General features: G+C 43.3%; 1 protein-coding gene across 1 annotated transcript in view; it reads right to left on the bottom strand.

Annotated features, from left to right (window-relative positions):
* The window catches only part of LOC147718790 (connector enhancer of kinase suppressor of ras 2-like), a 1,944,591-nt gene that overhangs the window by 181,239 nt on the left and 1,737,549 nt on the right, over window positions 1–25,803 (bottom strand). Inside the window, exon 21 of the mRNA XM_086967239.1 lies at window positions 10,957–11,027. Within this exon, the coding sequence (XP_086823365.1) occupies window positions 10,957–11,027 (71 nt within the window). The remainder of the gene's footprint in view (window positions 1–10,956; window positions 11,028–25,803) is intronic.

Genomic DNA, 25,803 nt, shown 5'->3' with positions numbered 1-25,803 from the left:
TCACATTGGTGTGTTGCTTGAAAGAGGGAGGGCAGGAATGTGCCATATCTGTCAAGATGTTGCACATTCCTGCTCTCTAGTCTCTACGTGCACTGGCGCTCAAACTGCACTACAGTGCAAGGGTACCTGCATTACTGGCAAGATTCTTTTTGTGCAGGAAGGGCACCTGCCCTCACAAAAACAATCCTTTGAGGCGTTTTCCTCTTTCTACAAGTACTGCAGAATGCAGCACAAATAGAAAGAGGAAGCAACGGGGAGAAATTAATAAATTTCACCTTGTTACACCTCCCTTTGGAAGATGTAGCATTCCGCCGCATGCCCTGGTCTACCAGTGTTGATAAATCTGTGAATACACCAAAATCCCTGTGTGGATGTGTGGGAACACCAATGATCGATCCATGGAATGCCTACCTGGGGCAGAGTAATGCAAAACAGTGACTTGTGCTGCCTTGTGTTACTCCAGTTTTACCAAGCATGGCAGGGCCACACAAGGTGGCCTTGCATGGCTTTGTAAACACAGCTAGGTTTTGTGTCACCCTTGTATTACCTTGCATGGCTCAAAGGCAACAGAAAACTTCGAAAATATGGCCCCAAGTATTTCTCCCCAGTGCAGGCTAAGCCCAGCTTTTTACATGTTTGTTAGTGTACCTGCTTGACCTGTGTGGCGGATGTGGTCTGGGCTCCTGCACTCATGGTAGCAGTTCTTTCCTGTGGGGTCCACATCTGCAGACTCATTTGGTACCATCACTGATGCAGACCTGTACAACAGTACTCGTCTTTGGTAGCCCTCTGGGCTGGCTGGTGACAAGTGTTTTGGTGTGGAATTTCTCACAGTGGTCTCTTTCTGGAAGTCGGGCCTTTGGACAATCAGGGCTTCCTGCTTCAGCGGAGGCATGGTTTCACTTTCAGCATTGGTAGCAGCTGGCTTTTAATCCATTGGCAAACTGCAGGCTGACAAAGGATGCTTATTCTGGGATGGTCTTGTGCAACTCACACAAACAGTGCAGAGTGACAGGGGCGGGGGTGCACCTTGACCTGGGCCGCTCCTGACACATCTTTGTAAGCAAGCAATCTTTCTTTGGATGACCCTCATGGAAGGAACACACTGAGTTTCTCTTTCAGAACAATCATGCCTACAGCAGGGTTAGGCACTCTCATTCACTTGGACACTCTGGGTAGAGGTACACCCATGTTTACTATGGGGGTGACATTCCTGTCTCAACAAATAGTATGTTTCTTGTTATTATCTTTACTGTTACTGGTTTACACAGTGATCTTTGCATGACCGGCATATGCCTTCTACAGTGAGCACTGATAATTCCCAGCATTGTCCTCATGGTATCTGGAATAAGTAGTACCTCTTTACAACTAAGGCCTTTAGATTTGACACTGCTTGTGGTGGATAGCAGAGGCATTTTATGCACATTTGATGTTTTCTTGCATTGCTGATATATTCTGTGTGTTTTCCCGTTTTGAGGAATTTTTTGATTTTGTTTCCTCTCCCCTAGCCAAAAGCCTTTACATTCGCATTAGATTTGGTACTCTACCTTTGAGATCTCTAACTAATAAATGGCATAATGTCTCTAGTTTTAGTATCTGTCCACCGTGTGGCCTGGGAGATGAGAACGAGGCACATTTACTATTTTTCTGCCCTCATTACCACGGCCCACGCAGGAAAGGGATTATTCCCTTGTGTCAAAATTTGAAGGTGAACAAATATTTAGTGGCTCTTACAATTCTAAAAAGCGATACCTCTCCTGTTATCGTTATTGCTACAAGCAAATTTTTACAGGCAGTCTGGTATAAACGTAGTAGATTGTTAAATTTGATTTCTAGTGTTTAGATTAATACTGTTTTAATTATTGTCTGATCTAAATTGTATCAAATGTATGTATTCTATGTATTTTATGTATTAAATATAAAGGTACATTTTATAATTTTATATGCTTTAAAGTGTCTTGCACTATTTGCACATAGCCTAGCCTGTCCATAGCTTCTGTTTTTATGTGGTAATAATACCGGAAGAGAGAGAACCTTGATAAGCCACTATTTGCTGCAAAAAACAGGGAAATTGAACTGTGCTGGAAGATATTTTTAATATGCAATCTGATGTATTTATTGGAATGTTATATGTTTGTATACTTTGATAGTACTTGGCTACCGAATAAAAGTTACTACTACTACTACTACTAATCTGTGAGTTTGTATAGTTTACACCAAAATGATGCGCTGCTCTTGTTTCAGTAAGAAATGTTAGGTAAAAGTAAAGCTTCCTGTGTGAATTTCATTGACAAAACACAAGATAAATCTGAGCAGAGCTTGAAACGATATTAAATCACAATTAGGTATACCTCCGGGTAGGTAGAATTCAAGGGCAACTGTCACAGAATTAGCACCTAAATCATATGAAATGCTACAGTCGCACTCACCAGCATCAAATAAGAAGATAAGCCAAGTCTATTTAGAGATACATGACTATTCCCTTTTTGGATAATGCCTTTAGAACTGAGCGTGGTATTGTACATTGCAGTAACATCTATAGGTGGCCATAAATGGGTTTACATAGTGGGGAACAAACTGGTGCTTTGTTAAAATGAATTTCGCCTATAATTTAGTCTCCTTTAGTCTAAATGTAGTGTCTTTCAGTGATAGAGGATGAGGCATTTTTATTAACTTACTATGAGGTTTGTTATATAGTTCATACAATGTCATATTTTGTATGTTCTTCGGGGGGTGCAGCACATTAACAAAGCACCTTATGGTCCCGTGAAAATATGTAAATCTGGAACTCAGAAAGAGACTCACATGGCGCTCTTGGCACTTTGGCCTTCGCAAGACAGGGAGTGGAGTTTGGGTATTACAAGAAAGGTTGATAAAAGATGTAGATTGTTTTGTGCATGCAGTACTGGAAATAGGTGAAATGAGATACAGTGGTATAATGTGGGTAGCAGTTACCTGTTTGCTTCTTGAAATATCATTCAGCAGAGAGACCTCCTTGCCTAACTTGGGCCATTAGTCACAAGGTCCACATGTAGAGATGCTTTTAAACAGTGTTCTATGAACTACGAGGACTTAGTACAGACTGTAAAGAGTCTTAATGATTGGGCATTTGCTGTGAATCAATGTAGTCATCTGAGCAGCAATGTTCTGATAAAGTTTGAGAATATTGAAATTTGATAAAGATCACTATCTTCAGAACTTTGCAGTTAGGAAGATTGGAAGTGTGTAGGATACTATTTGATGACTCAGAACAAGAGGAGGAATGTTTCATCAGACACATTTGTAGATCATGGAATGTATAGCGCGGGTGGTTAAAGTTTAATCGATAAAGGAGTAGTAATATCCAACATAACTTTTAATCTTCTGCCCTTTTGGACTGGACTGAACCTAAATTACATCGGACTGTTAGAATCAGTGGAATCCAAGAAAATATTAATTTGAGTTCCACGTCATGTGACTGCATTGTCAGTTTTATCCGGACAGGCTTATATCTCATGTGGTTAGGTGAAGATTGTCTGATGTATTCTTGGTCTTTCTGAAGGATTGAGGAACATTTTCATGTGAAAAATGTACATTGATGCCAATGTTCAGATGTTAAAAAGCACAGGTGAATATTTCTCATTTCCTTCATTCTGGGTGCCACAATCTGGTCAAAGGAGGAGTACCTTGCTTTCATTGCTTTTAACTTTTTCAGTCAGCAGGTCCTGTGATAGAGATAAATAAAAACTTTGGAAAGATGTGAGATGATAAATTGGTCACCGTACTCTCGATCGACGGTTAATGAGACTAGATAGAAATCATTTTTTTAGGATGAAGATACCATAAAAAGGAAAGTGCTGAACTGTGGGTATTACACATGCAGCTGTGGATATCAAATGTATTGGCTACAGGGGATATGTACTAGGACCTGTTTGATAAGTCAGTAAATTCAGTCCCCTCAACCTGGACATTTTCAGTCCTGTTCATTGTACCCTGCTAAGAACAGCAAAGCATGTTCCATTATTTTGAAAGCAGGGCTTTAGGCAATACACAAACGCCAGCCTAAGCACCAGCAATGCCTATGTAGCACAGCTTCTTGGACTGACTGCATCAGTTTTCCAATGTGCGCTGTCAGACACTTTGATGCCGAAGGCAAATCAGGCCCTTCTTGCTTATATCTTCTACGGGGAATTAAACTGTTGCATGTGAACTAAGAAAAACTGAATTTAAGAAACAAGCTTCTTTAAAACCATACCTTAAATCTTTTTTTTTTTTTACTTTCAAGATATAAGACACTTCCCATGTTTTTGAATCCTCCTTGATTAATGCATTTCAGCTCTTTATTTGATCTCTTTATCTATTTTTTAATCATGTTGTTTCTTCCTCATGCCCAAATAAAACATTTTTAAAATACTTTTTGCCGTCCCCCATCTACAGCTCCTGCTGTTCCTTCTTACACAGTTCTACACAGTAAGTTGTGTTTTCTTCACTGGCGAACCCTACCCCAAAATACGTCATTTCCTTCTATATTAACCCCTACCTACGTCTCCTGTCCCTTCTCCTCTCTTCCACTTCTTGAAACATCTTCCCTTTCTTCCTCCTCCGCAAATACATTTTTCAAGGGGTATCCCATCTTCTAATTTTTTTAATGTTATCTCCCCTTGTATTCTGTGCGCCCTCCCTTCTGTCACCTTCATTTCTTTCATTTCCCAATTTTCCACCATGTTACTGACCACCTGCCCCATTTTTGTGTTAACCTCGTCATGTGCATCTGTATGCAACCTGTGTTCCCTCTGTTTTATTGGGTACTGTTAGGGTTGTGTTAGAAATAGAAGAATAACTACTGAAAACCCAAGCAACTTTATTCTCCAACATGTTTATACCTTGCACTTTTTAAACAGCACCAACGTTTAATGCATATTACTTTTTTAGCGAAGTCTGTAAAGTTTTAATTATCCTACGGACCTGGGACTTGAAAGCTGGTCAGGGATGTTTTTGTCCTTTTGTTAAAGGCGTTTGACACTTTTCAATACATTATTTCACTAGATGCATCCTTCGATGGATCGGGTACAACAAATGAATTATCTCTGAACACACAGTCCACAGGTGCAGGTAATATGGCATTAGCTCTATTACAGTAAAGATGGATCATTCTGCTAATGCTAATTAATGCTTCAGACAGGCCAAGCCTTCACCTAAAGGAGCGTGTAATATCTATGATTATTCATTGTAAGACGACCCTTGTTATGTGTGAGTAGGCCTTGCCTTTGATGTACAAATTATACGGTCTTATGGAATGTAGTGGATGAGATCTTGACCAGTGAGAGGCTGGGCAGCAGTTGGTGAGGTTGGATAGAACCTTCTGTGAGGAATAAACCTACATCTACCGTCAACCTCCTGTGTCTGGAATTCTTAAGCTGGCTACTTGTCACACTGGTGACGTGAATGTGATAAGGATATCCAGAGGAGGTGCAAGGGGTTTTACAGAATGTCTCAAAACTTGCATCGCTCAGGAGTTACCTGGTGTGACAGGCATCCTGTTCATTTCAAACCTACAAGTCTTGAAACCTATAGAAGGATTGAGGGTGAACCTCCGAGAGTTAAAGTTTTTCCGAGGAAATACATTTTTAATTTTTTTTGTGAGACAATTAGTTTTCCAACTACTATGACGTTTAGCACCAGTGCGATTGAAGTTGGCAACAGGGCCAGACCACCTCAGCACTAAGGGAAGTGCGCTGAACTGTGAATTTTAACAAGTTTTTGTCTATCTGGGGACTTTAGCAATGGGAGAGCTTTGTACGTTAAAAGTTGCGCTTACCATTAGTCCTCGCTCGAACCCATTGAGCTGGACTACATCTCACGGAGTTGAGAGGCCAGCACTCGTGCCTCTGAGAATGCGTGGCCCACCGGATTCCATCGAGAGTTGAGGTTGAGTGGTGAGAGCCTTGTGGAGGTGTGTGTGGTGTGTACGTATTCACAGTTCGAGGAGAAGCAACTGTGTTATGTAGGAAGTGAGCCATGCAGTAGCAATTGAAGGAGAAGCAATAGGAAGTGAGTTTAGCGGTCTCGCTTTTGCACAGTGTTACTGTGCGTGCTGGGAGCGGCCATAGAGTGACTAGTAGCGCTCTACGGTGGCAAAGTGCATGCTCAGAGCTGCTGTCTAATGACTAGCGGCGCTCTCGCGAATGGCTGTGAAGTGGCTCTTGGGAAATCTCTGAGGGAATATGGCGCATATGTCAATGCATCGAGGAACTTATTATTAATCTTCTTGACACAGAGAACTCGGGGGCATATTATCAAGCCTGTGCACTAAAATTATCGCCGCTTTATCGGCCGAAAACGGCCGATAAAGCGGCGATAATGGGCTTGATAATATGCTCTGTGGAATTCCAATCGAAGCCCATGTTAGATATCTTCACATCTAACATGTGCTTCGATTGGAATTCCACAGAGCATATTATCAAGCCCATTATCGCCGCTTTATCGGCCGTTTTCGGACGATAAAGCGGCGATAATTTTAGCGCACAGGCTTGATAATATGCCCCTCGGTTGGACAAACACTGAGGGAATGGGAAACAATGCCAAAACAGTAGTTACTTTTTTAAAGTGATTTGTTTTGAGAGTTTTTTTTGTCTGTTTCCTTAACCAAATTCTTTTAAGATCTCCAGGGAACATTGATCGGGTGCTGGAATTTTTATTCAACTCTATTCTTTTGGGTTTCTCTGTTCCCTGCCATATTCTAGTTTATAGAGAATTCCCATTCTTGTTTTCTATAATTTGTTCTTTTGTTAGAGCATTTGGTGTGTGTGAGTCTTTCTTCACAATAGTGGACGATGCAAAATGTAAAGGCCCCGCTGTTTTTATTTTAGCTAGACCTGGAGATCCGCCAATGAAAAGGCAAATGTGCCGAAAAGTTGTTGAGAGGTATGGCAATGTTTGCGGAGCATCATTAAGCTCAGAGAGAAAGACTGCTCTGCTTTTGCATTGTTTGGGCCCTGAAGGTAAGAAAGTGTTTGATCATCTGACAGATGTTATTGACGCAGATCTGAATGAAAATGAAAACTGTATAGTACATTTAGATAGACATTAGCTGCCAAAACTCAGCAAACGAGAGGGAAGGTTAAAGTGTCCAGAATTATGTTACTGTTTTAGGAAAGTTAGCCACATCCTGTAAGTTTGGTCCCTTTTTAGAGGAAAGAGTAAGGGCTAGATGTACGACCATTTTTTGCGGTCGCAAATGGGAAATTGGTCAGTTTGCGACCGCAAAACAGGGTCCTCGCATGTACAAATGCTAATTTGCGAGTCGTGATTCACAAAATAGCGTTTGCGACTCTCGTCCCTTCCTAATAGTGAGTGACAATAGAATCTACCATTATTTTGCGACTGCAATTGCTGTCGCAAAACAGTTGCGGTTCACTACCTACTTCAAGTAGGTGGTTAACCACTTGCAAACGGAAAGGGGTCCCCAGGGGACCCCATCCCCTTTGTGAGTCTATGTGAAAACATTTTCCCATGGACTAATGCCTGCTCTTAAAAACATTATACAGGAACATTAAATTTTTCTTTTTAAAATGCTTGTTTTTCTTCAAGGAAAACAGGCTGCAAAAAAAAACTGCTTTATTTAAAAATCAGTAACAGACTTGGTGGTCTGCCGACGCCAGCAGACCACCGTCCCTGTGAGTGCTGGCCATTCCTAATGTGGTCGCAAATAGCACCTGCCTCATGAATATTAATGAGGCAATCAATTTGCACCCCCATTAGCAGTTGCTAACTGTGTCTGAGACACTGTTGTAAATTGCATTTTGCGAGTCGCAAAGCGATGCAATTTGCGAGTCACAAAGTGTAAGGGTTGTACATCTGGCCTTAATACACCAATATATGTTGGGTTGCAACATTGAGAAAGTGAGGGAGGAAATGTGGCGAAAAGATGATATGTCTTCAGATGAGGTGTTAATGGTAGCTAAAAAAAATGAACACTCAATTAAATGTGCGGTGGGGGACAGTATGCATGTGGTTAAGGGTAACTTGAAGAAACAAGAGAAAGGGAAAGAATGTACTCCAAGGTAGAAAAGAAATAACCTTTCAAGGAAAATGTTTTTGTGTGGGAAACCAGGTCATATGGCTAATGACAATGGGTGTCCAGCAAGTAAAGCGACTTGCAGCTGCTACAGGAAAAAAAGTAATTTTGCTAATGCATGCATAATGAAAGGTTCCAAGCGAAAGGTATTTGAGGTTAGAGATGAATCTAATCCTCAAAGTGATATTGAAACGGATTTCGAATGTGGGCAAATTGCTCTACCAGTAGGTGTTATTGAAAAAATCAGTCAAGTGGTCAGATAATTGGAATTAAAGGTTTTCTTTGATTCCAGAGACAAAATCGCAATTGTCTCTAAGGAGTTTTATCTTAGAAAACTCAGAGATAAAATCAAATCGTTTAGACTGGACATAAGGCCTTGTGCCTATGAAAGAGAACCCATACAATTGTATGGATATTTCTTGGGTTTGATCAAATACATGGAACTGTAACATGTTATGTGGAATTCACTGATGCAGGAGCTTAGGTTTCAATACAGCAGAAGCGGTTGGAGTTTGCCTCAGCTCCATGCCTTAGCTCTTGCACAAGAATGTTTTTTTGAAAGGGCTGAAGACAATAATGTATGGTTTGACGAGAAGGGTACAGAATGGGCTTCTGAGAAGCACAATGTTTGTGTTCCTCCTCAAAGTTCCGATGTGAGTAGAACTATTACCAATTCTGACACGCACCAGATTGAATATACTGTATAAGAGATTGCTGACTGCTCTGCTGCTGATAATTTTGTGTTACAAAAATGGAGTACCAGGGTACCTAAGAAGTTTGATGATTCCATTTTGGATTTTTTTTTTGTTTTCTTAAAGGATACATGTGGCAATCATATCCTATCTTTATTTTCATTATAAAATCATTCATGTCTAATAGGTATTGTTTATGTCACATGGAACTGTAACATATAATGTGGAATTCACCGATGCAGAAGCTTAGGTTTGAATACTGCAGAAGCGGTTGGAGTTTGCCTCAGCTGGATGCCTTAGCTCTTACACCAGTGGGTCGATTTATGGCACTTAAATAAAAATACTTTTTATATAACTTGCAGACTCCATCGCTTTATTACACACAACCACTTTCTTAGACACACCTGATTTCACCATTTGTCTTCTGTGGCATTGCACCATTCTGCATTATATTCTTCATGATTATTTATTTATTCCTGCTTGCTAAAGTACAGAATTCGAGTCTTTAGACCGGTAGGGGTGAGTAGTTCGCTTCCCACTCCCTGTATAGTATAAATGCATACTAACACTACTTACACAGGTATGCTACAGGGGCCAGTATCCTACAGCGCCCACAGCACATCACTTTACAGCAATCAGCTCACGACTTAGGGCACGGATTGAACCCAGAGTCTTCAGACAGGTAGGAGTGAGTAGTTTGCTTCCCACTCTCGCTATATTCTAAATGCATACTAACACCACATCCACAGCTATGCTACAATGGCCAGTATACTACAGCACCCAGAGCACATCAGTTTACAGCAATCTACTCACGGTTTCGGCGCACGGTTTCATCCCCAAGTGTACCGGCACCTCACCTCACCTTCATCTCACTCTGGGCAAAATAGCACTTTCACACGGTAGGGATGAATACTTCACTTCACACTCCCTGTATAGCACACCCTAACCACCCCACAGAGTTCACAGCGCTCCTACCCTCCTCTTTCCTACTTTTTTTCCCTTTTTTCCCCTTACTCGCTTCAACAGAATCACAAAATGGCTGCCAACACTTCCTAGTGGAAACCGTTCACAGCCAATAACCAGCAAGCTTGTGCTCGTAATGCCTCAGCCAAACAGATAGCAGAATTCCCAAATTTCTATATTTCTCCAAAACTACTGAACAGATTTACACCCAATAAACAAAAGCGTGCTTTCTAGACCAACACCCTTCTCCCTGCCAAATTTGGGGTAATTCCGTTCACCCGTTCGACCTGTAGCCTTGCCTAAAGCTTCCTATGGAAGTTGCATGTAGAAAACACGTTTTGGGACCCCCTTTTTTCTTGCCCCCCCTTGATGAATCACCCCCACACATTCAACATAGGAGCTGAAATGAACAAAGAATTCGTTTGGAAAATTTCATGACGATTTATCAAACAACGCCAAAATTATAAGCAAAACAAAAAATGCTCTTCCTATGGAAACTTGGTCCTAACTATAACTACCTACTGCCAGTAGGTAATGTAATATATATGTTACATATATGAATACATATATATATATATATATATATATATATATATATATATATATATATATATATATATTCGATATTTCTCCAAGCCCTCTCTTGTATGTTTTTACCACTCATAAGAGATAATATAACATAATACCTATTGATGATACAATAAAACAAAAATACAGTCTAGAGAGAAAGAGCATCCCCTGTTAAAGGGGAGAGACTCAAAACGGTCAATTCATTCAACAGCAGAAAATAGAAATGGTCTCAGACCATCACAGATCACTTTTAGGTGGCAGCTTTCTAAATTGACAGAGCTCTCCTCTGAATTAGTAATTGTCTTTACAGAAGTTATTTCACTGTAGCTGGGAGGCTGTAGTAAATGTAGGTCCAACATATACATTACAAGACTCCTTTAATGGAACACACAAAAGCGAAAGCAGTAGTGCGACATTGCACCTAATATATATACCATACATATACATATACATTCCATTGCGTGAAGCCACTATGTCCAACTAACATACAAACCTGTTTTTTTGGTGGGATAGAAAAGTGGTAATACACACACGGTTATACTATTTCCCATCCCGGAGATCCCAGTATGATCTCTGCAGAATTGTGCATACCTCTCTAGGCTATAGTTTTAGTTTTTAATTTCCATCTCTAGATGTTCAAAGGGCATTGATGACAATCACAAATCTCTTTGTTACCTTCGTTTGGCCTGATGTCCTTTTCATCTGGTGTGTAACCAATTGCAGCAAGGCCCAGCCGGTTCATCCATCTAATAAAGACACAAAGAGAGAGGCTTAGCAATATTACCAAGGATGGTTTGAGTAAACTCAGTGGGATATGCTGCTGGAGGATATAGTGCATCCACAATATGGTATAAAACAACTTTTTAAAGGCGATAGATGCAATGTCCATGTTTACATAGATTCTCACATTTCAGGGTTTTCAGAAAAAACACAGGGATGTGCATATAAATCTACACAGATTATCTCACGACATTCTACTCTTGTTTAGTTACTCCGGTGAATTGTTGCCCAGTGCAGCTAATTTGCAGGATATACCCTTTCACCCAATCATGTTTGTACAACTCCCTTCATCTACTGATAGGATACTTTTACACGAATTGTACATAATAAGGGCCTCACGAAAATTGTGATACTGGTGATTCAGGAATACTGTACCTGTATTGCCACAAAAAGAATCACCAATCCCATAGGTACGAATAACTAATTCCCTATTCGGGCCTGTAAAGGTTATTGTGAACAACTTTTTATGAGGTTCTAAGGTTAGACTTTTCTGCCACTAAAGGTAAAGATGCAAATTAAGGGGTGAAAATCCGTGGGGAAGGATTGTGAATACTCACAAAGTTCTATCTGTGAAGATGTTTGCCAAACTGTCAATGGTCACGCATAAGAAATCTTTTATTTTCATCCGTCTATACATTTATGCCAGCTGAAAATTCACTATACTTGCACATTCTTTACACTTATGAGGACCATCTGCAGGTTCAAATTCCCGCAGATGTGCATGCTGTGAATCAGGATGGTCTTTTTGCATCCACAGATGTTGCTAGATCAAATTCGGTATACAAAAATGATGTTAAATCGAAGGCAGTGTCATAGAGGAGACCATGGACGCCATTTAGGTGTCGCAGCTGTGATGCCTAATTTGCTCCTTGTGACCCCTGGCACTGCCTTTGCGACCCCCATGGGCTCAGAGGTGGCAAAATCAGTGCCAGGAATATAGTGACAGCTTGTCCTTATGGATGTTGGTTGGGACTCTGCTCGTGTTGTTTTCAGTCATTTTTTATTACACTAATAGTAATTACATTAGTCACTATTAGTGTTATAAAACAGGGAGTACAATTAAGTGGAACATGACCTTCTCTGGGATCTGAGGTGAGTAACAAAATGTTTTAAAATGTCTATTGCGTGTGTGCTCGCACCTGAGAAGAGTGAAGGAGAGTGTGTGTAAGTGTGAATTTGAATGTGAGTGAGAGCGAAGGTCAAGGGGTGTGTGATTTCACTTTCACTGCCCCAGGCATTTTGGTGAATTGATGTCCATGGTAGAGAGGTATACAGTTAACAAGGGTGAGTTGCTTCAACATTTCAATTTCAAAGCGAATCTAAGTCAGTGTTTAATTTGAGCCAGTAGTTGCTAGTGGTGCCCACTGCCACTCATTTCTAGAGACGGGGACTTATTTTTCATTCAGTAGACTTTGACCAAAAAGAAGAAAGGGAGAAACACACAAAACGGGAAAGGAGGGGTAACAGAGTGATGGTAAAACAGCGATAACGGGAGAAAGCAGGGCTGAAGAAGAACCAGCAAGAGGGAAGTAATGGGCCAGGGAGTGGATGGTGGTGGATGACAGAGTCAGGAAGTGAAATCAAGACCAGTCAGATTTGGTATTTGACAACCTCAACATTCAGCAGTGCTGGTCGCTGGATTCTGAGAAAAACTTTGGGTACCTGCACCTATTATTTTACAAATAAAAAAGAGTTCGAAGTGCTTCACAATCACATGACACAAATTCTATATAGCCGAGATACCCGCCACCCCCTCTCAACACAATCCCCAAAAGGAGTGAAACCGGAAACAGTTCTTGAAGTTTTTGGAAGTGGGATGGAGTGACCATCCCGGCCGTATTTATTAAAACAAAATTAAAACATTAAACGTTTCATGTTATGTACAATTTCATTACCATATTGCGATGTTTGGCTAACCTTAACAGATTCTCTAATACAGAGGTTCTCCTAGCCGAACTAGCAACCTACAAAACATTTCTTGACATATTGAAATTGTACAACCTAACGTTTAAGGGCCAACAGCAAGGTCATAACCGGTGTCAAGATCCCTAACTGGACTTACCCCTCCCACTTGGGATGGGCGACAGCACGGAGGCGTACCTCAAGTGCAACTACTACCAATTTCCCTTGACTTGACGGGGGCACCTAAAACTCGACGCCAGTTAAAGGTCGTTCGAATACTCGTGTGAGGTATCTAGAAGGTATCGTGGCCCTTATCCCAACCCCACACAACTTACCGCATCTGCCGTCGCAGATGTCACTGGCCCCGGGAAATTCCCCAGGAGGGGGCTGTAACCCCTCCTACAAAGGAAGGGGCCTTGACCGCCTTTCCTTTACTTCCGGCGACCCATCCTTAGAAGGGACCGCCTCCCCATTGAGGGGCCAATGGCCACCTCTCCCGAGCGCTCCCATCCGTGTTGGGTGACGCCCACTCATAGGGATCTACTAATTAGTGCTCACCGATCATGACCTTACCGCCTACCAAAATAAATACGACAGTGCAAATTAACCTAAGAATACATTGGCCACTATGACCGAAAGAGCATACATCAAAATTCGACACTAACTGAATATCTTTAATGGCAAACATACTCAAAACGAACATTCTTTATTAACTCAAAATCAACATGGCACTACAACCTGGAAACGAAAACAAAAACAAAATTAATCAACTTTATTATACACAACTGGCTGTCTTCAGGGGCTGGTGGGTGGGTCAAAATTGGCTCTTCGTTCTGTCCCGAGCTCACGTGCAGCGAGGAGGTGCAGCTTCAGAGCACAAGAACAAGAGGATGTCTTCTGGTCATGCGTCCCTTTTTATCCGTCTTCAGGGCGGGCGTATACCCGCCCCTGCCTGCCCCTGAGGGCGTGGCTGGCTGCGTCGGTGTCTAGGCCAGCCCACTCTAGGGCGGGAACGAGCGCGCCCCAGCTACGCCGCTTCGGGCATACCAGCTGAGACGCGCCTCCCGCCCAAAATGGCTTCCCGGGGGGATCGAGGCACTCGGCCATAAGTTCGGGGGGACCGATTCGGTCGCCCCTTTCCATATAGCCGAGATACCCGCCACCCCCTCTCAACACAATCCCCAAAAGGAGTGAAACCGGAAACAGTTCTTGAAGTTTTTGGAAGTGGGATGGAGTGACCATCCCGGCCGTATTTATTAAAACAAAATTAAAACATTAAACGTTTCATGTTATGTACAATTTCATTACCATATTGCGATGTTTGGCTAACCTTAACAGATTCTCTAATACAGAGGTTCTCCTAGCCGAACTAGCAACCTACAAAACATTTCTTGACATATTGAAATTGTACAACCTAACGTTTAAGGGCCAACAGCAAGGTCATAACCGGTGTCAAGATCCCTAACCGGACTTACCCCTCCCACTTGGGATGGGCGACAGCACGGAGGCGTACCTCAAGTGCAACTACTACCAATTTCCCTTGACTTGACGGGGGCACCTAAAACTCGACGCCAGTTAAAGGTCGTTCGAATACTCGTGTGAGGTATCTAGAAGGTATCGTGGCCCTTATCCCAACCCCACACAACTTACCGCATCTGCCGTCGCAGATGTCACTGGCCCCGGGAAATTCCCCAGGAGGGGGCTGTAACCCCTCCTACAAAGGAAGGGGCCTTGACCGCCTTTCCTTTACTTCCGGCGACCCATCCTTAGAAGGGACCGCCTCCCCATTGAGGGGCCAATGGCCACCTCTCCCGAGCGCTCCCATCCGTGTTGGGTGACGCCCACTCATAGGGATCTACTAATTAGTGCTCACCGATCATGACCTTACCGCCACAGGCCCGGATAGTTGACCGGCTATCCGGGCCCCCCACCAAAACTCCTAGCTAAAGGTCATGTTCCAACGTTTTTAACCATGCTAAGAAGTCTCCTATGAGTAACTCATTTCCCACCCGAGACAAATGCACACCATCCCCCATATACATACTGTCATCATTAATACAACCGTGCGAGATAGAATGCAATGTCCTGGAACGGAACAACCTACTCATTTTGTTATTAAGTTTCCTAACAGAATGGTTCAAAGCAGGGATCGAAATAGCCCCCCGCCACACTTTTCGTGGGATCATATGAGACCACGCAATTATGCACCCCGGAACTCTCCTCGCCAACCAACTTACGGTGGAAAGCATTGCCTCCAGGAGAAGTCGTCTACCGGTGGTGACCAAATCATTGCCCCCTAGATGTACTATGACTATTGACGGCGGTGACCTCGTCCGCCCTAACAAACCCTCAAAGTAAGCTTGAAACTGGTCAATACAGAGACCGCCCCTTCCGTAGAAGGACATCCTGTACCCGTATTCCCCAGCTACGTGAATCATGTCACCTGCTTTGAATACGTCTGCGGCACGCCTCACGTATGAGTGGCCCACGACCCACACCTCCTTTCTCACAGCCGGTGATGTCTGACCGCTGGCCCGGTGTTGGGTCGACTGCATAGTCCGCCCCGCCTCGAAGGCTTGGGTAACTGAAAACCAAACAAAAGACAAGAAGCGTGAGTACATTGTTACAGCTTCACAACATGTGCAACCGCACATACCTCTTATAACAATTGGAGGACCAACGCCCCACTCGTTTTACTTGTTCCACACTAAGACCCCTGGCTGCAGCTTCGGTGGCAGCCCCTATCCGAAAGGAGTGGGTCCCAAACTCACCCGGGTCCAAGCCTGCTGCGGCAATTGACATCGCGAGCACCCGCTGAAACTGAAACTTTGTCAGTGGGGTGGCGTCCGCGTGTCTCAACATTGTCCCCCCCCATGATGCCACCCTTTGTGCTAGGTAATCCTCTAAACACCTCACCGGACACATGGAGGATCCTGGAATCCTGCGAATGACTATGCAGTCTCCCACCCCATTTTGATCGGTTTTCGACTTGACAAAGGATACCGTCATAGTCTCACCCCTGATCTGAACGTGTTCCCGGCACAAACCCCCCGCCACATTCCGCTTGCTCCTTGCCACCAGCTCACTTATCCTCATAGCCCCGTGAAATGCAAGCGTAAAAGCGGCTCGGAACAAACAGGCCTCGAACTGAGATGAGCATATGTCGGGGAGTGTGGCCAGCAACTGGGACAACCTATCCAGACCTATCGGGCGCCTCTCATCTACTCTGCGACCCTCAAGGCGTTGCCACCCACGCAGCGCTTTCTGTACAGCAAAAGACGCTGTCGGGTCCTGGATATTATGAGCCCTGGCAACAAAGGAGATGGCAGCACGATGCCTCTGGGCTGTAGCCACCGACTTCCCAGCCTTACGTAAGGACATCAGAAAATGTACTACCCAATCCTCATGCCCCCAAAGTCCCCCTCTCTCAGTCCCCAAAAAGGCCAAATAAGCCCGAAACGCCCCTTCGTATGCCTTCCTCGTCCTTGGTGCTAGACTCTCTCCCACGAGGTAACGAAGTTCGGGGCACCGAGAGACCAGAGAGCTTCGGGAAAGGGTGCTGGCTTGGGGTCCGCTGAGGGAAGGAAACCCGAGAAAGCCTGCATTTGAAAACGAGACAGTGCATCAGCAGCCTGATTCATCACCCCCGGGACATGTTTTGCTCTGAATACCACGTTCAGTTGCATACACAGTAAGACAATTTCTTTAAGCAGCCTCAAAATCATTTTACAACGTGCTGCCTGACTATTAATGCATTCTACAACGGTCATATTGTCAGACCAAAATATGACAGAATGATTTTTGAAACCATCGGGCCAGGATCTGAGGGCCACCAAAATAGGAAACAGCTCAAGGAAAGCAATATTACTCGTCAGCCCCTCATCGTGCCACCATGTTGGCCACTTTTGTGCCGACCATTTTGTGCCGAAGATGGCGCCGAAACCCATGCTTCCCGCTGAATCCGTCCATAGACCCAGCTCTTCAGAGGACAAGGCCGGTTTGTTCCAGACGACTCGACCATTGAAATCCGCCAAGAATGCTAACCAAATACGCATGTCTTGGCGGACCTCGGCCGATAACCTCGTGCGATGGTGACCCTCTTTTAGGCCGACCATCGCCTGTGCAATCGAACGGGAGAAGGGGCGGGCCATCGGGATCACCCTTAAGGCAAAATTCAACTTCCCCACCAATTGCTGCAATTGATGCAGCGTAACTTTAGATGCAGTGATACACATTTGCAGGGCTGTCTTGAATTTCGATATTTTGGAAGCTGGTAAACGAAAACAACCCTCACTAGAGTCCAACTCGATCCCGAGGAACTCGAGGCAAGTCGTGGGACCCACAGTTTTACCTGGTGCCAACGGCACGCCAAATTGATTCATTAAAACACAAAATTCAGTCAAGGCCCGGGCACATTCATCATCCCCAGCGGCCCCAAGGAACAGAAAATCATCGAGGTAATGCATCACATTCCGAAAACCTGTTTTCTTCGTGTAAACCCATTGCAGAAAACTACTGAATTTCTCGAAATAAGCACAAGATATCGAGCACCCCATAGGCATACACCTGTCCATGTAATACAAACCTTGAAACATGAATCCCAACAAACGTTGATCATCCGGGTATACCGGGAGCAAACGGAACGCTGACTCGATATCTGATTTCGCCATCAGCGTCCCGGGCCCCAGGCGATTCAAAATGGCTACGGCCTCATCGAATGATGCGTACCGCACCGAACACATTTCTGGATTAATTGCATCGTTTACAGAAAGGCCATGAGGGGCTGATAAATTGTGAATCAATCGAAACTCACCCGGGTCCTTCTTGGGGACCACCCCTAAAGGAGAACAAACAAAGTTCGGTACCGGGGGGACAGGAAACGGGCCGGCAACCCGACATCGGGTAACCTCTTTCCTGATCTTATCCTGTACTACAGTAGTATGCTGCAAGACGGAAAGTTGATTTTTGCACGACCCGACACCCTGAAAGCTACCCACCGGGATGCGGAAACCATATGAAAAACCGTTTCGTAGCACCCCAGCAGAAGTACGATCTGGGTATTCGCTGAGCCAGGGAATCATCGCCAGGGTATCAATCGGGGTTGGTAAAGGCGCCCCTCGGACTATATTAGACCTGTTTGGCGCCTCCTCTACCCCCATTTTCACCCGATTTGGCTCTGCACGAGGACTCAGGATGGGGTGCCCCACAACCACTACATTCGTGTTTGAACTTACAAGACCCCGGGGGCCTAGTACATTTGCTTCTGTTGAAATTGAAACAGAACCCCCTCTTCCCTGTATTGCCGGCGGGTCTCGGGTAATCGTCTGTACCCGTACCCGACCGAAAGGGCGTCCCCCCATTTTGGCGGGAGGACTCACTAACAGCACTCCCCACCAATGGCACTTTCAACATTCCGGACTCTTTCATCTTATTCCATGTTAAAGAATCGTAACAGTCCCAGGTTAAACTTTTGTTATGCTCCATCGCTTTCCTGAAAAGGTTGTCATAACAGAACCATTGGTTACCTTGGTGTGATGTCGAGTACCCCATAATTCGTGACTGATATACTGGAAATTCAGGGAGCAAATCAGGCCTACGTTCCCCCAAAATTGCCGTGAAAATTCCCCAAGCATTACCCCAGTTACCAATATTTTCATTCACTTTAAAGGCGGCCATTTTTGCGCGCCAAACACTCGGATGCATCAGATCCTTTTGCCCCTTAACAGTTTCGACCTCATAGTGATCAACGAGCAGGGAGAAAATGTTAACGTATTCCCCCGCCCAAATCTTTTCCTTTATTGGCAAAGGAACATGTTGCCCCAATCTTTCTCTACGAGAGGGTGTTGACTCATCCCTTGCAATCGGCAATGGCCGCTTACCTGCACCGGACGCTGCTTCCGTCCCTCGTGGCTTGTCTATCGCCGCATCCGGCGCGGGCACCTTGGCTGTATCACGTTTCTCGCGCAACTGCTTTATGAGAGCTTGCGCTTCGGTAGCCATGGCGCCCCCATTACTGTCCCCCAACCATGCTGCTAACTGTGCCGCCAACTCGGGAGGCATATCTCCGGCAGACGTCGGGGTAACTATCACGGGAATCGGATTCCCCTCATCCGGTACCGGGGCCGGTACCGGGGCTGGCGCCTCGAGCGGAGAACAGGGAACCGGGACGTCTCCCCCGACCGGCCCCCTTCTCGGCCTCTTTGGCTTCCCTCCGGCCGGTGGACGCCCCGATCCCTCCTCGCCGTCTCGCTCCGCCAACCGCTTCTTAATTTCGGACATATCCTTCATGAGTGCCCGAACCAACTGGTCAGTCGACATTCTCTTTGCTCCTTTCTTGGGCATCCTTTCGACGAAGTATCTAAAAGATAAAGAGAGAGATTAAAACGCTCAAAATTGGCTCTTCGTTCTGTCCCGAGCTCACGTGCAGCGAGGAGGTGCAGCTTCAGAGCACAAGAACAAGAGGATGTCTTCTGGTCATGCGTCCCTTTTTATCCGTCTTCAGGGCGGGCGTATACCCGCCCCTGCCTGCCCCTGAGGGCGTGGCTGGCTGCGTCGGTGTCTAGGCCAGCCCACTCTAGGGCGGGAACGAGCGCGCCCCAGCTACGCCGCTTCGGGCATACCAGCTGAGACGCGCCTCCCGCCCAAAATGGCTTCCCGGGGGGATCGAGGCACTCGGCCATAAGTTCGGGGGGACCGATTCGGTCGCCCCTTTCCACTTGGTCTGTTATGTTAGAGGAATAAGGTACATAATATCTACATTATTTATTTAGGGCTACCACAAATTGAGAGGCATGTGAAGGGGGTTTCAGTACCTTTTTATTTTAAAAGCATTCTACAGTACTTTGTAAGTCATTATTCAAAATGTGCACAGATGAGAGGAACTTCATAGAAATAGAAAAAGGTATCAACACTTAGATATTAAAATTTTGACATAGCCTCATGAGTTGGTCTGTTTGTAAAAGCTCAACATATTATATCAATTCTTTTCATGAAGCAAAGGCAAGAATGTGTATTTCTTCAATTAAAAAAAAACATAAATTACGATTTCTGAATAATGAAGACTGTTAAGTTAACTCAAAACATTCCCCTAAAATGAAATGTGGCATTCAACATTGATGAACTCCATTCGCAATTGCTAATCTACAAATAAGTGGAATCAAACCAAACATATACCTTACCCTGTCTTTTTGCTCTAAATATTCATACATTTTCTACCAGTAGCTTTGCATGCAGTACATGTCAGGTGTGTCTACGTTTATTTAAGAAGCGTGTATCCGTGTTGATAATATCAAAAATCTTTATGTACACGTATGAAAGAATTAACCTTTATAATGCCTGCTTAGGATTCACAAACGGATTCCTTACAGGCAAAAACCCACTACTGAGCACACATTTATTTGCCCAAGTGCAGAGAAATATGCACCAGTGGTGTAAGAATTGCCCCCGCAGCCCCTTAGGTGCGGAGGGAGGGCCTGGAGCTCCAGGGGCCCCCCTCCGGCACTGTGCATGGACAGTGGAGCCCCTGGCCTGAAAGCTTCTGTATAAAGCGTGGGGGTGCCCCCTATGAGAACTTGAGGGTTCCCCCTCTAGTTTCGTCACACCAGTGAAATTAATCTGTAAAGTTCATTCAAGGGGTGGGAAGGGGATATTCCAAAGGCATGGTTCACCGTGGAAGATTGGGAATACGCACAAACAGATGCAGTTGTTGGCATTCCCAAACATCCTCTCTGATCCCTTTCCACCAAGGGAATGGTTGGATATATACCCCCGTACAGGGCTGGAGTGCTGGAGTAACTCCCCTTCCAGTGTGTGAATTTAAACTTATTACCTCCTCATTTGTTGGTGGTGCAGGTGAAGGGCTTTTTTCACTGGAATTTCATTTTTAAATATGCATTTGCATGTGGGCATTCCCTCGTGTGCAGATTTCTCTGCTATGGAGAACTCCTCACGTGAGGAATAGGAGCCCACTGTAAAAGTCAACTGGCTTCCCAGGATTACGCCTGTGAACCTACGGCTGGTGCGGCTTTCCAGGCAAACTCTTTGGAATGTTGGTGAATAGGAGTAAGCAAGAAAGTATGTGCAGGCAGAGATCTACCCCAGCACATTACTGACAATTTTTTATGAGTAATTTCCATGGTGCCTAACATACTGATTTCACCAGAACAGTTGCTTATAAGCTTCATTTAAGTGTAAAATGCTTTTTGAAAATCTGTGCCTATCTCCAATGTTTCTTATGTAATGACATGGGACCTGATTCTAAAAAAGAATATGCGAGGTTACATCGCATGGGGTACAACGCATGTGATTACAATGCGGTTGTTACAACAACTTTGTTGTTACAATGCATACCATTGCATCGCAAGCTGTTTCTACGACTTGCTGTAGGGGGAGCGCTGGACTTAGGAATTGTATAATTTACTATTCCAACTCCAGCGTGCGCAACAGTAGGGAAGGTGTTGGAATAATAAATTATCACTATACCTTAGTTTAGAGTGCCCCCTACAGCAAGTCGTAGAAACGACTTGCGTTGTAATTGTTAGCGTTGTAACAACGCAGTAGTTGTACCGACCGCATTGTACTTGCATGCGTTGTACCGCATAGGATTTAAACGCTGCTTCTCTCCAAAAACATGCATAATTCAGAGTATTCTAGACCTTTTCCTAATATTTGATTTACTTTACCCAAGCTAGAAATGTACAAAGTACTCAATGGAAATATATTCAATTCATATGATTTCAGGCGCAATCCTTGTCTTTTATGCATACTTCAAGATTTCTAGGACAATCTGCTAGAGTGCTAGAGTACTCTTGGCAGAAATGTTCAAACCATGTTCTTTTTTTTTTCTCTATTACCAGCATCATTCTTGGAATATGGTGGCGTACCCTTAGCTTTCCTCCATGGCTGCCCACAACCTTCTGCTGTTCACTAGCATTCTAACATTTCCATGGTCACCCCCATTCCTTGACCAGCGCCTAGCTGTAGAATTATTGCAATGAATCACAATTATACTTTTAGACTACTACACTAGTTCATGTGAGAATGAACAGGTGAAAATATCAGTTGATTCTGATATAACGGAAAATTTTACTTACAAATCTTTATTTGCACTCATACATTGTGTGTGCTCAAGCATCTGTGGAATGGCTTTCTAGATAATTGAATGGATGTACTATCCTTCACATCCATGGAACCCTGTAAGTCCCACGGCATAGCCTACCTGTAACAAACACTCGTCCATCCACTCACATCCCTATCCCCAACCACTTATCCCTGGGTCAATCCCAAGTTAGTAATTAGTTGATAACACTGGACGTTCCACAAACTGGAGATATTATAGTAAAGAGAACCCCATCTGTGGTGTCACAAGTCATACTACAACACTTCCAGACCCTATCTTATTTGCAGCTAACATCCTTGCTGGCCTATACTCATATCTCATAGCACTATGCACGTAATTCTGATTATAACAACATGTGACGATCTTGTAACGTACAACACCCAATAAAATGGTTTACAAATAAAAATCCTTCACAGATACTGAAGAGGTAGCAATGGCATTCTGAATGCGGAATTTAGGATATTCGGCCAGAATTACTAACGCAGGATTTGCAAACAGGGGCCTTAATTGCACACCTACTTTCCGTGACTCCAATGAGATTTTTTTAACCTGCCTACATAGTAACAGGTCGGTTTGCAAAATCACCATTTGGAGTTGGTCGGAATCAGATCGACCTCATGAATATTAATGAGGTGAGTTGCAAATTGTGACTTACTTCAGTTGGATGCCATAACAGGGATAGTGGCCTGCTGGGGTCAGCCGACCAGCATGCCTGTGATCACATTTCAATAAAAAAATGTTTACAAAGAAGCAGCTGATTTTCCTCAAATTAAACAGGGATGCGTGTAAATAAAAAGGTTTACTTTTGTTTTAAAAAGTTTGAGAGCTGGCAGTGGTTCTCTGGATCACTACCTACTGCCCAAGAAATCATATTTTAACATTCACAAAGTTGAATGGGTGGCAAGTGATCCCTTCCCCTTTGCGAATGGGTTGCCACCTCGTTTGACGAGTCTGCAACCCAAATTGAAGTTGTAAACCATTGATAAATTGCATTGCAAATCTCAATTAGGATCGGCTCCCTAAACGAATTGTGATTTGTTATGCATTTCTAAACTCAATTTTGAGGTTTGTTAACCATTCAATGATTTTCAAAATGGGTTTAGTACATATTAAAAACCCATTTAGTGGTCGCAAACTCTGTGATTTAGCAGCTCACAGCGTTTACAACTGATAAATGGCTTAGTACACCTAGCCCATAGTATCCTTCAAATCATTAATACTAGAGACAGAGACCAATAGTAAGCGATTCTTAGGAAATGCTGCGCTTGTAAGTGGCTTTATATATTCGAGTTAATAATCGCATCCAAATCAATGATTGCATCTTTGTATTGAACAAGCATAAATGGCCCTGTGATGACAACAATTACCAGTGCAGTGGGCATAAGAGTTACTGAGTTATACAAGTACATGCCATTGTACTTTAACAGCGCAATTGATATTAGAAAAACCCCTTTTAGTGCCTCATAGATTGCATGTAATTAAACTGTTTATGATCACTAAAAAGTAGATTAGTGTTGCACCACTTCAAATAACACAAGTCAATACATAAAGCTATAGTGCAATAATGCGTGACTTGAAACAAATTCTTCTTTATTATTTCTTTCTTTATAATGCAAAATAGCCAACGTGTTTCGTCCTGTAACTCTACACATCTACATATATACTGCCTATATACTAATTAATAATATATATGCTAAGTTACAAACAAAGATAAAAATTAGCTGAAAGAACCAAAGGTTACAGGGACGTTCGACTTAGGTTCACTTTTTGCCCACACAAAACCATAGAAATTCAGCAGTTATAGTTATACTTATCTGAAGAAACTATAACTTGTGCTGTTAAGTAACTTTAGCCCACAAGCTTTAGTTACTTAACCACATGCGCGCTAGCGTTATTCTGGAGCTATGCTGAGATTTTAAAAAACCCATTGTTCATGACGAGCTGGGCTCGTCATCAGTGTTTGAGGAGGCTACACCATGACGAGCCCAGCTCGTCATGAGCCTGGAAGGGGTTAACATAAGTATAACTATAGCTGCTGAATTTCTATGGTTTTTTGTGGGTAAAAAGTGAAAGGTAGCTCTTGGTCCAGAAAGCAACCTTTCTGTTATTTGGTGCAAATCCATTCAGTCATTTTAGAGTTATTAAAAGAAGTCCAAATTTGTATATCTAGGGACGTGAACTGAGTCCCAAACAGAAACCTAAAAAAAAAAGAAAAAAAAAAGAAGGGGGCAGGGAAAGAATACCCTGACACCCTAGCCTTGGTCCTAGGGATCCAGACCCCGTCATGGCTAAAAAACATTTTTCCCAAAAACTTTGTGGGGAAAATCATTAAGGATTTGCAAATTTGAAGCAAAAAAACTATGCTCCACAAGTATTCACCATATTTTACTGCCAAAACCACACACACAGTTCAAATATGTATGTGCTGTGATATTTTAATAAAGAAGAAAAACAATGCATTTCAGGCTCAACTCGACCTTGATCGCGGGTTTTCCACAATTGCAGAAAACAAGTACATAAGGAGTGCTACCATAAACATAAACCATACCAGTGCAAAACAATAATGCAGCTTTGGAGAATTCACAGTCATTTTTCAATAGTCTCGGTAGCTGATTTAGTTCATTAATGATAAATCGCATACGGTTAAATCTCAAGCTTAAGTGAATTCATTATTAATTGTCACTGATGTCTTGCTAGCAAATTAATGAATTACCATAAGATTCATCTAAATATTTGATGTCAACAAAAATCATATACATAAACAATTCTCTGGTAATTTGAAACAGTCCCGATAATTGATTTAGTCCATTAACAATAATCGGCAAACTGCTAAATGTCGTACTTGCAACAATAATTTGCTAACTGCCACAAATGTCCAATTATCAAAAATATTGAGTATCATACAATTGTTCTGAAAATTTGATATCATGGTGATGTCAACAAAAACATGTCCAGGAACGTAAATAATCAATGGCTGTTAGCAATGCTGGTACCTCAAAGGGTTATTTTGTAGACAGATTTTGCCTGCTCAGCATGGACAGGGGGCAAAGATCAAGCAACAGGGCATGACCAATAGCACAATGCAGGCATGGTAAAGAAAAATGCTGATGAGAAGAAGCAGAAGGAAGTCAAAACCCCATCTGAATAATGACAAGGGGTCAGGAGAATGCCAAATAATGGATCAAACGGTTATCAATTCAACGCAGCAGACACTGAATACGAATGAACTTAGTGTATTATCCTTTAGTCTTTCATTTTGCCTCACATCAACATTTCATTATGTACAGAGTAGGATAGATCTATTTAAATTTGTATGTACACTCAAGTTCAGGAAATTGTACAATTCAAAGGAAAGGCTTGGAGGTAAGGATGTTCATGATAAATTGATACCATCTAATTTGGATATTGGTGATGTGGATACATTTCTTTCCCTGACTGAATTGTATGATGATGTGAGGGGAGTAGGGGACTCCTATCTCAACTTGGATGACCTAAAGGTGGAAGTAGCCTGACTGGTGACCCCAGTTGCCCTAGATGCGCAACACTACAGGCAACATTTCTTCACCTGGCATGGGAATGCCCAAGAGTGGTGACTTTCTGTAAGGGAGTATTTTAGACTATTCAGTCACTAACCAAAGCATACATTAATTGCACACCGATAGTAGGCTTACTGGGATACGTTAAAGATGTCCCAGCAGACACCCGCAGGCTCACGGTGATGT

This window comes from Lissotriton vulgaris, chromosome 4_1 (assembly GCF_964263255.1).
Source record: "Lissotriton vulgaris chromosome 4_1, aLisVul1.2, whole genome shotgun sequence".
Taxonomy (NCBI): Eukaryota; Metazoa; Chordata; class Amphibia; order Caudata; family Salamandridae; genus Lissotriton; species Lissotriton vulgaris.
The sequence above is the reverse complement of the archived record's forward strand: the minus strand, read 5'-3'. Positions and strand labels throughout refer to the sequence as shown.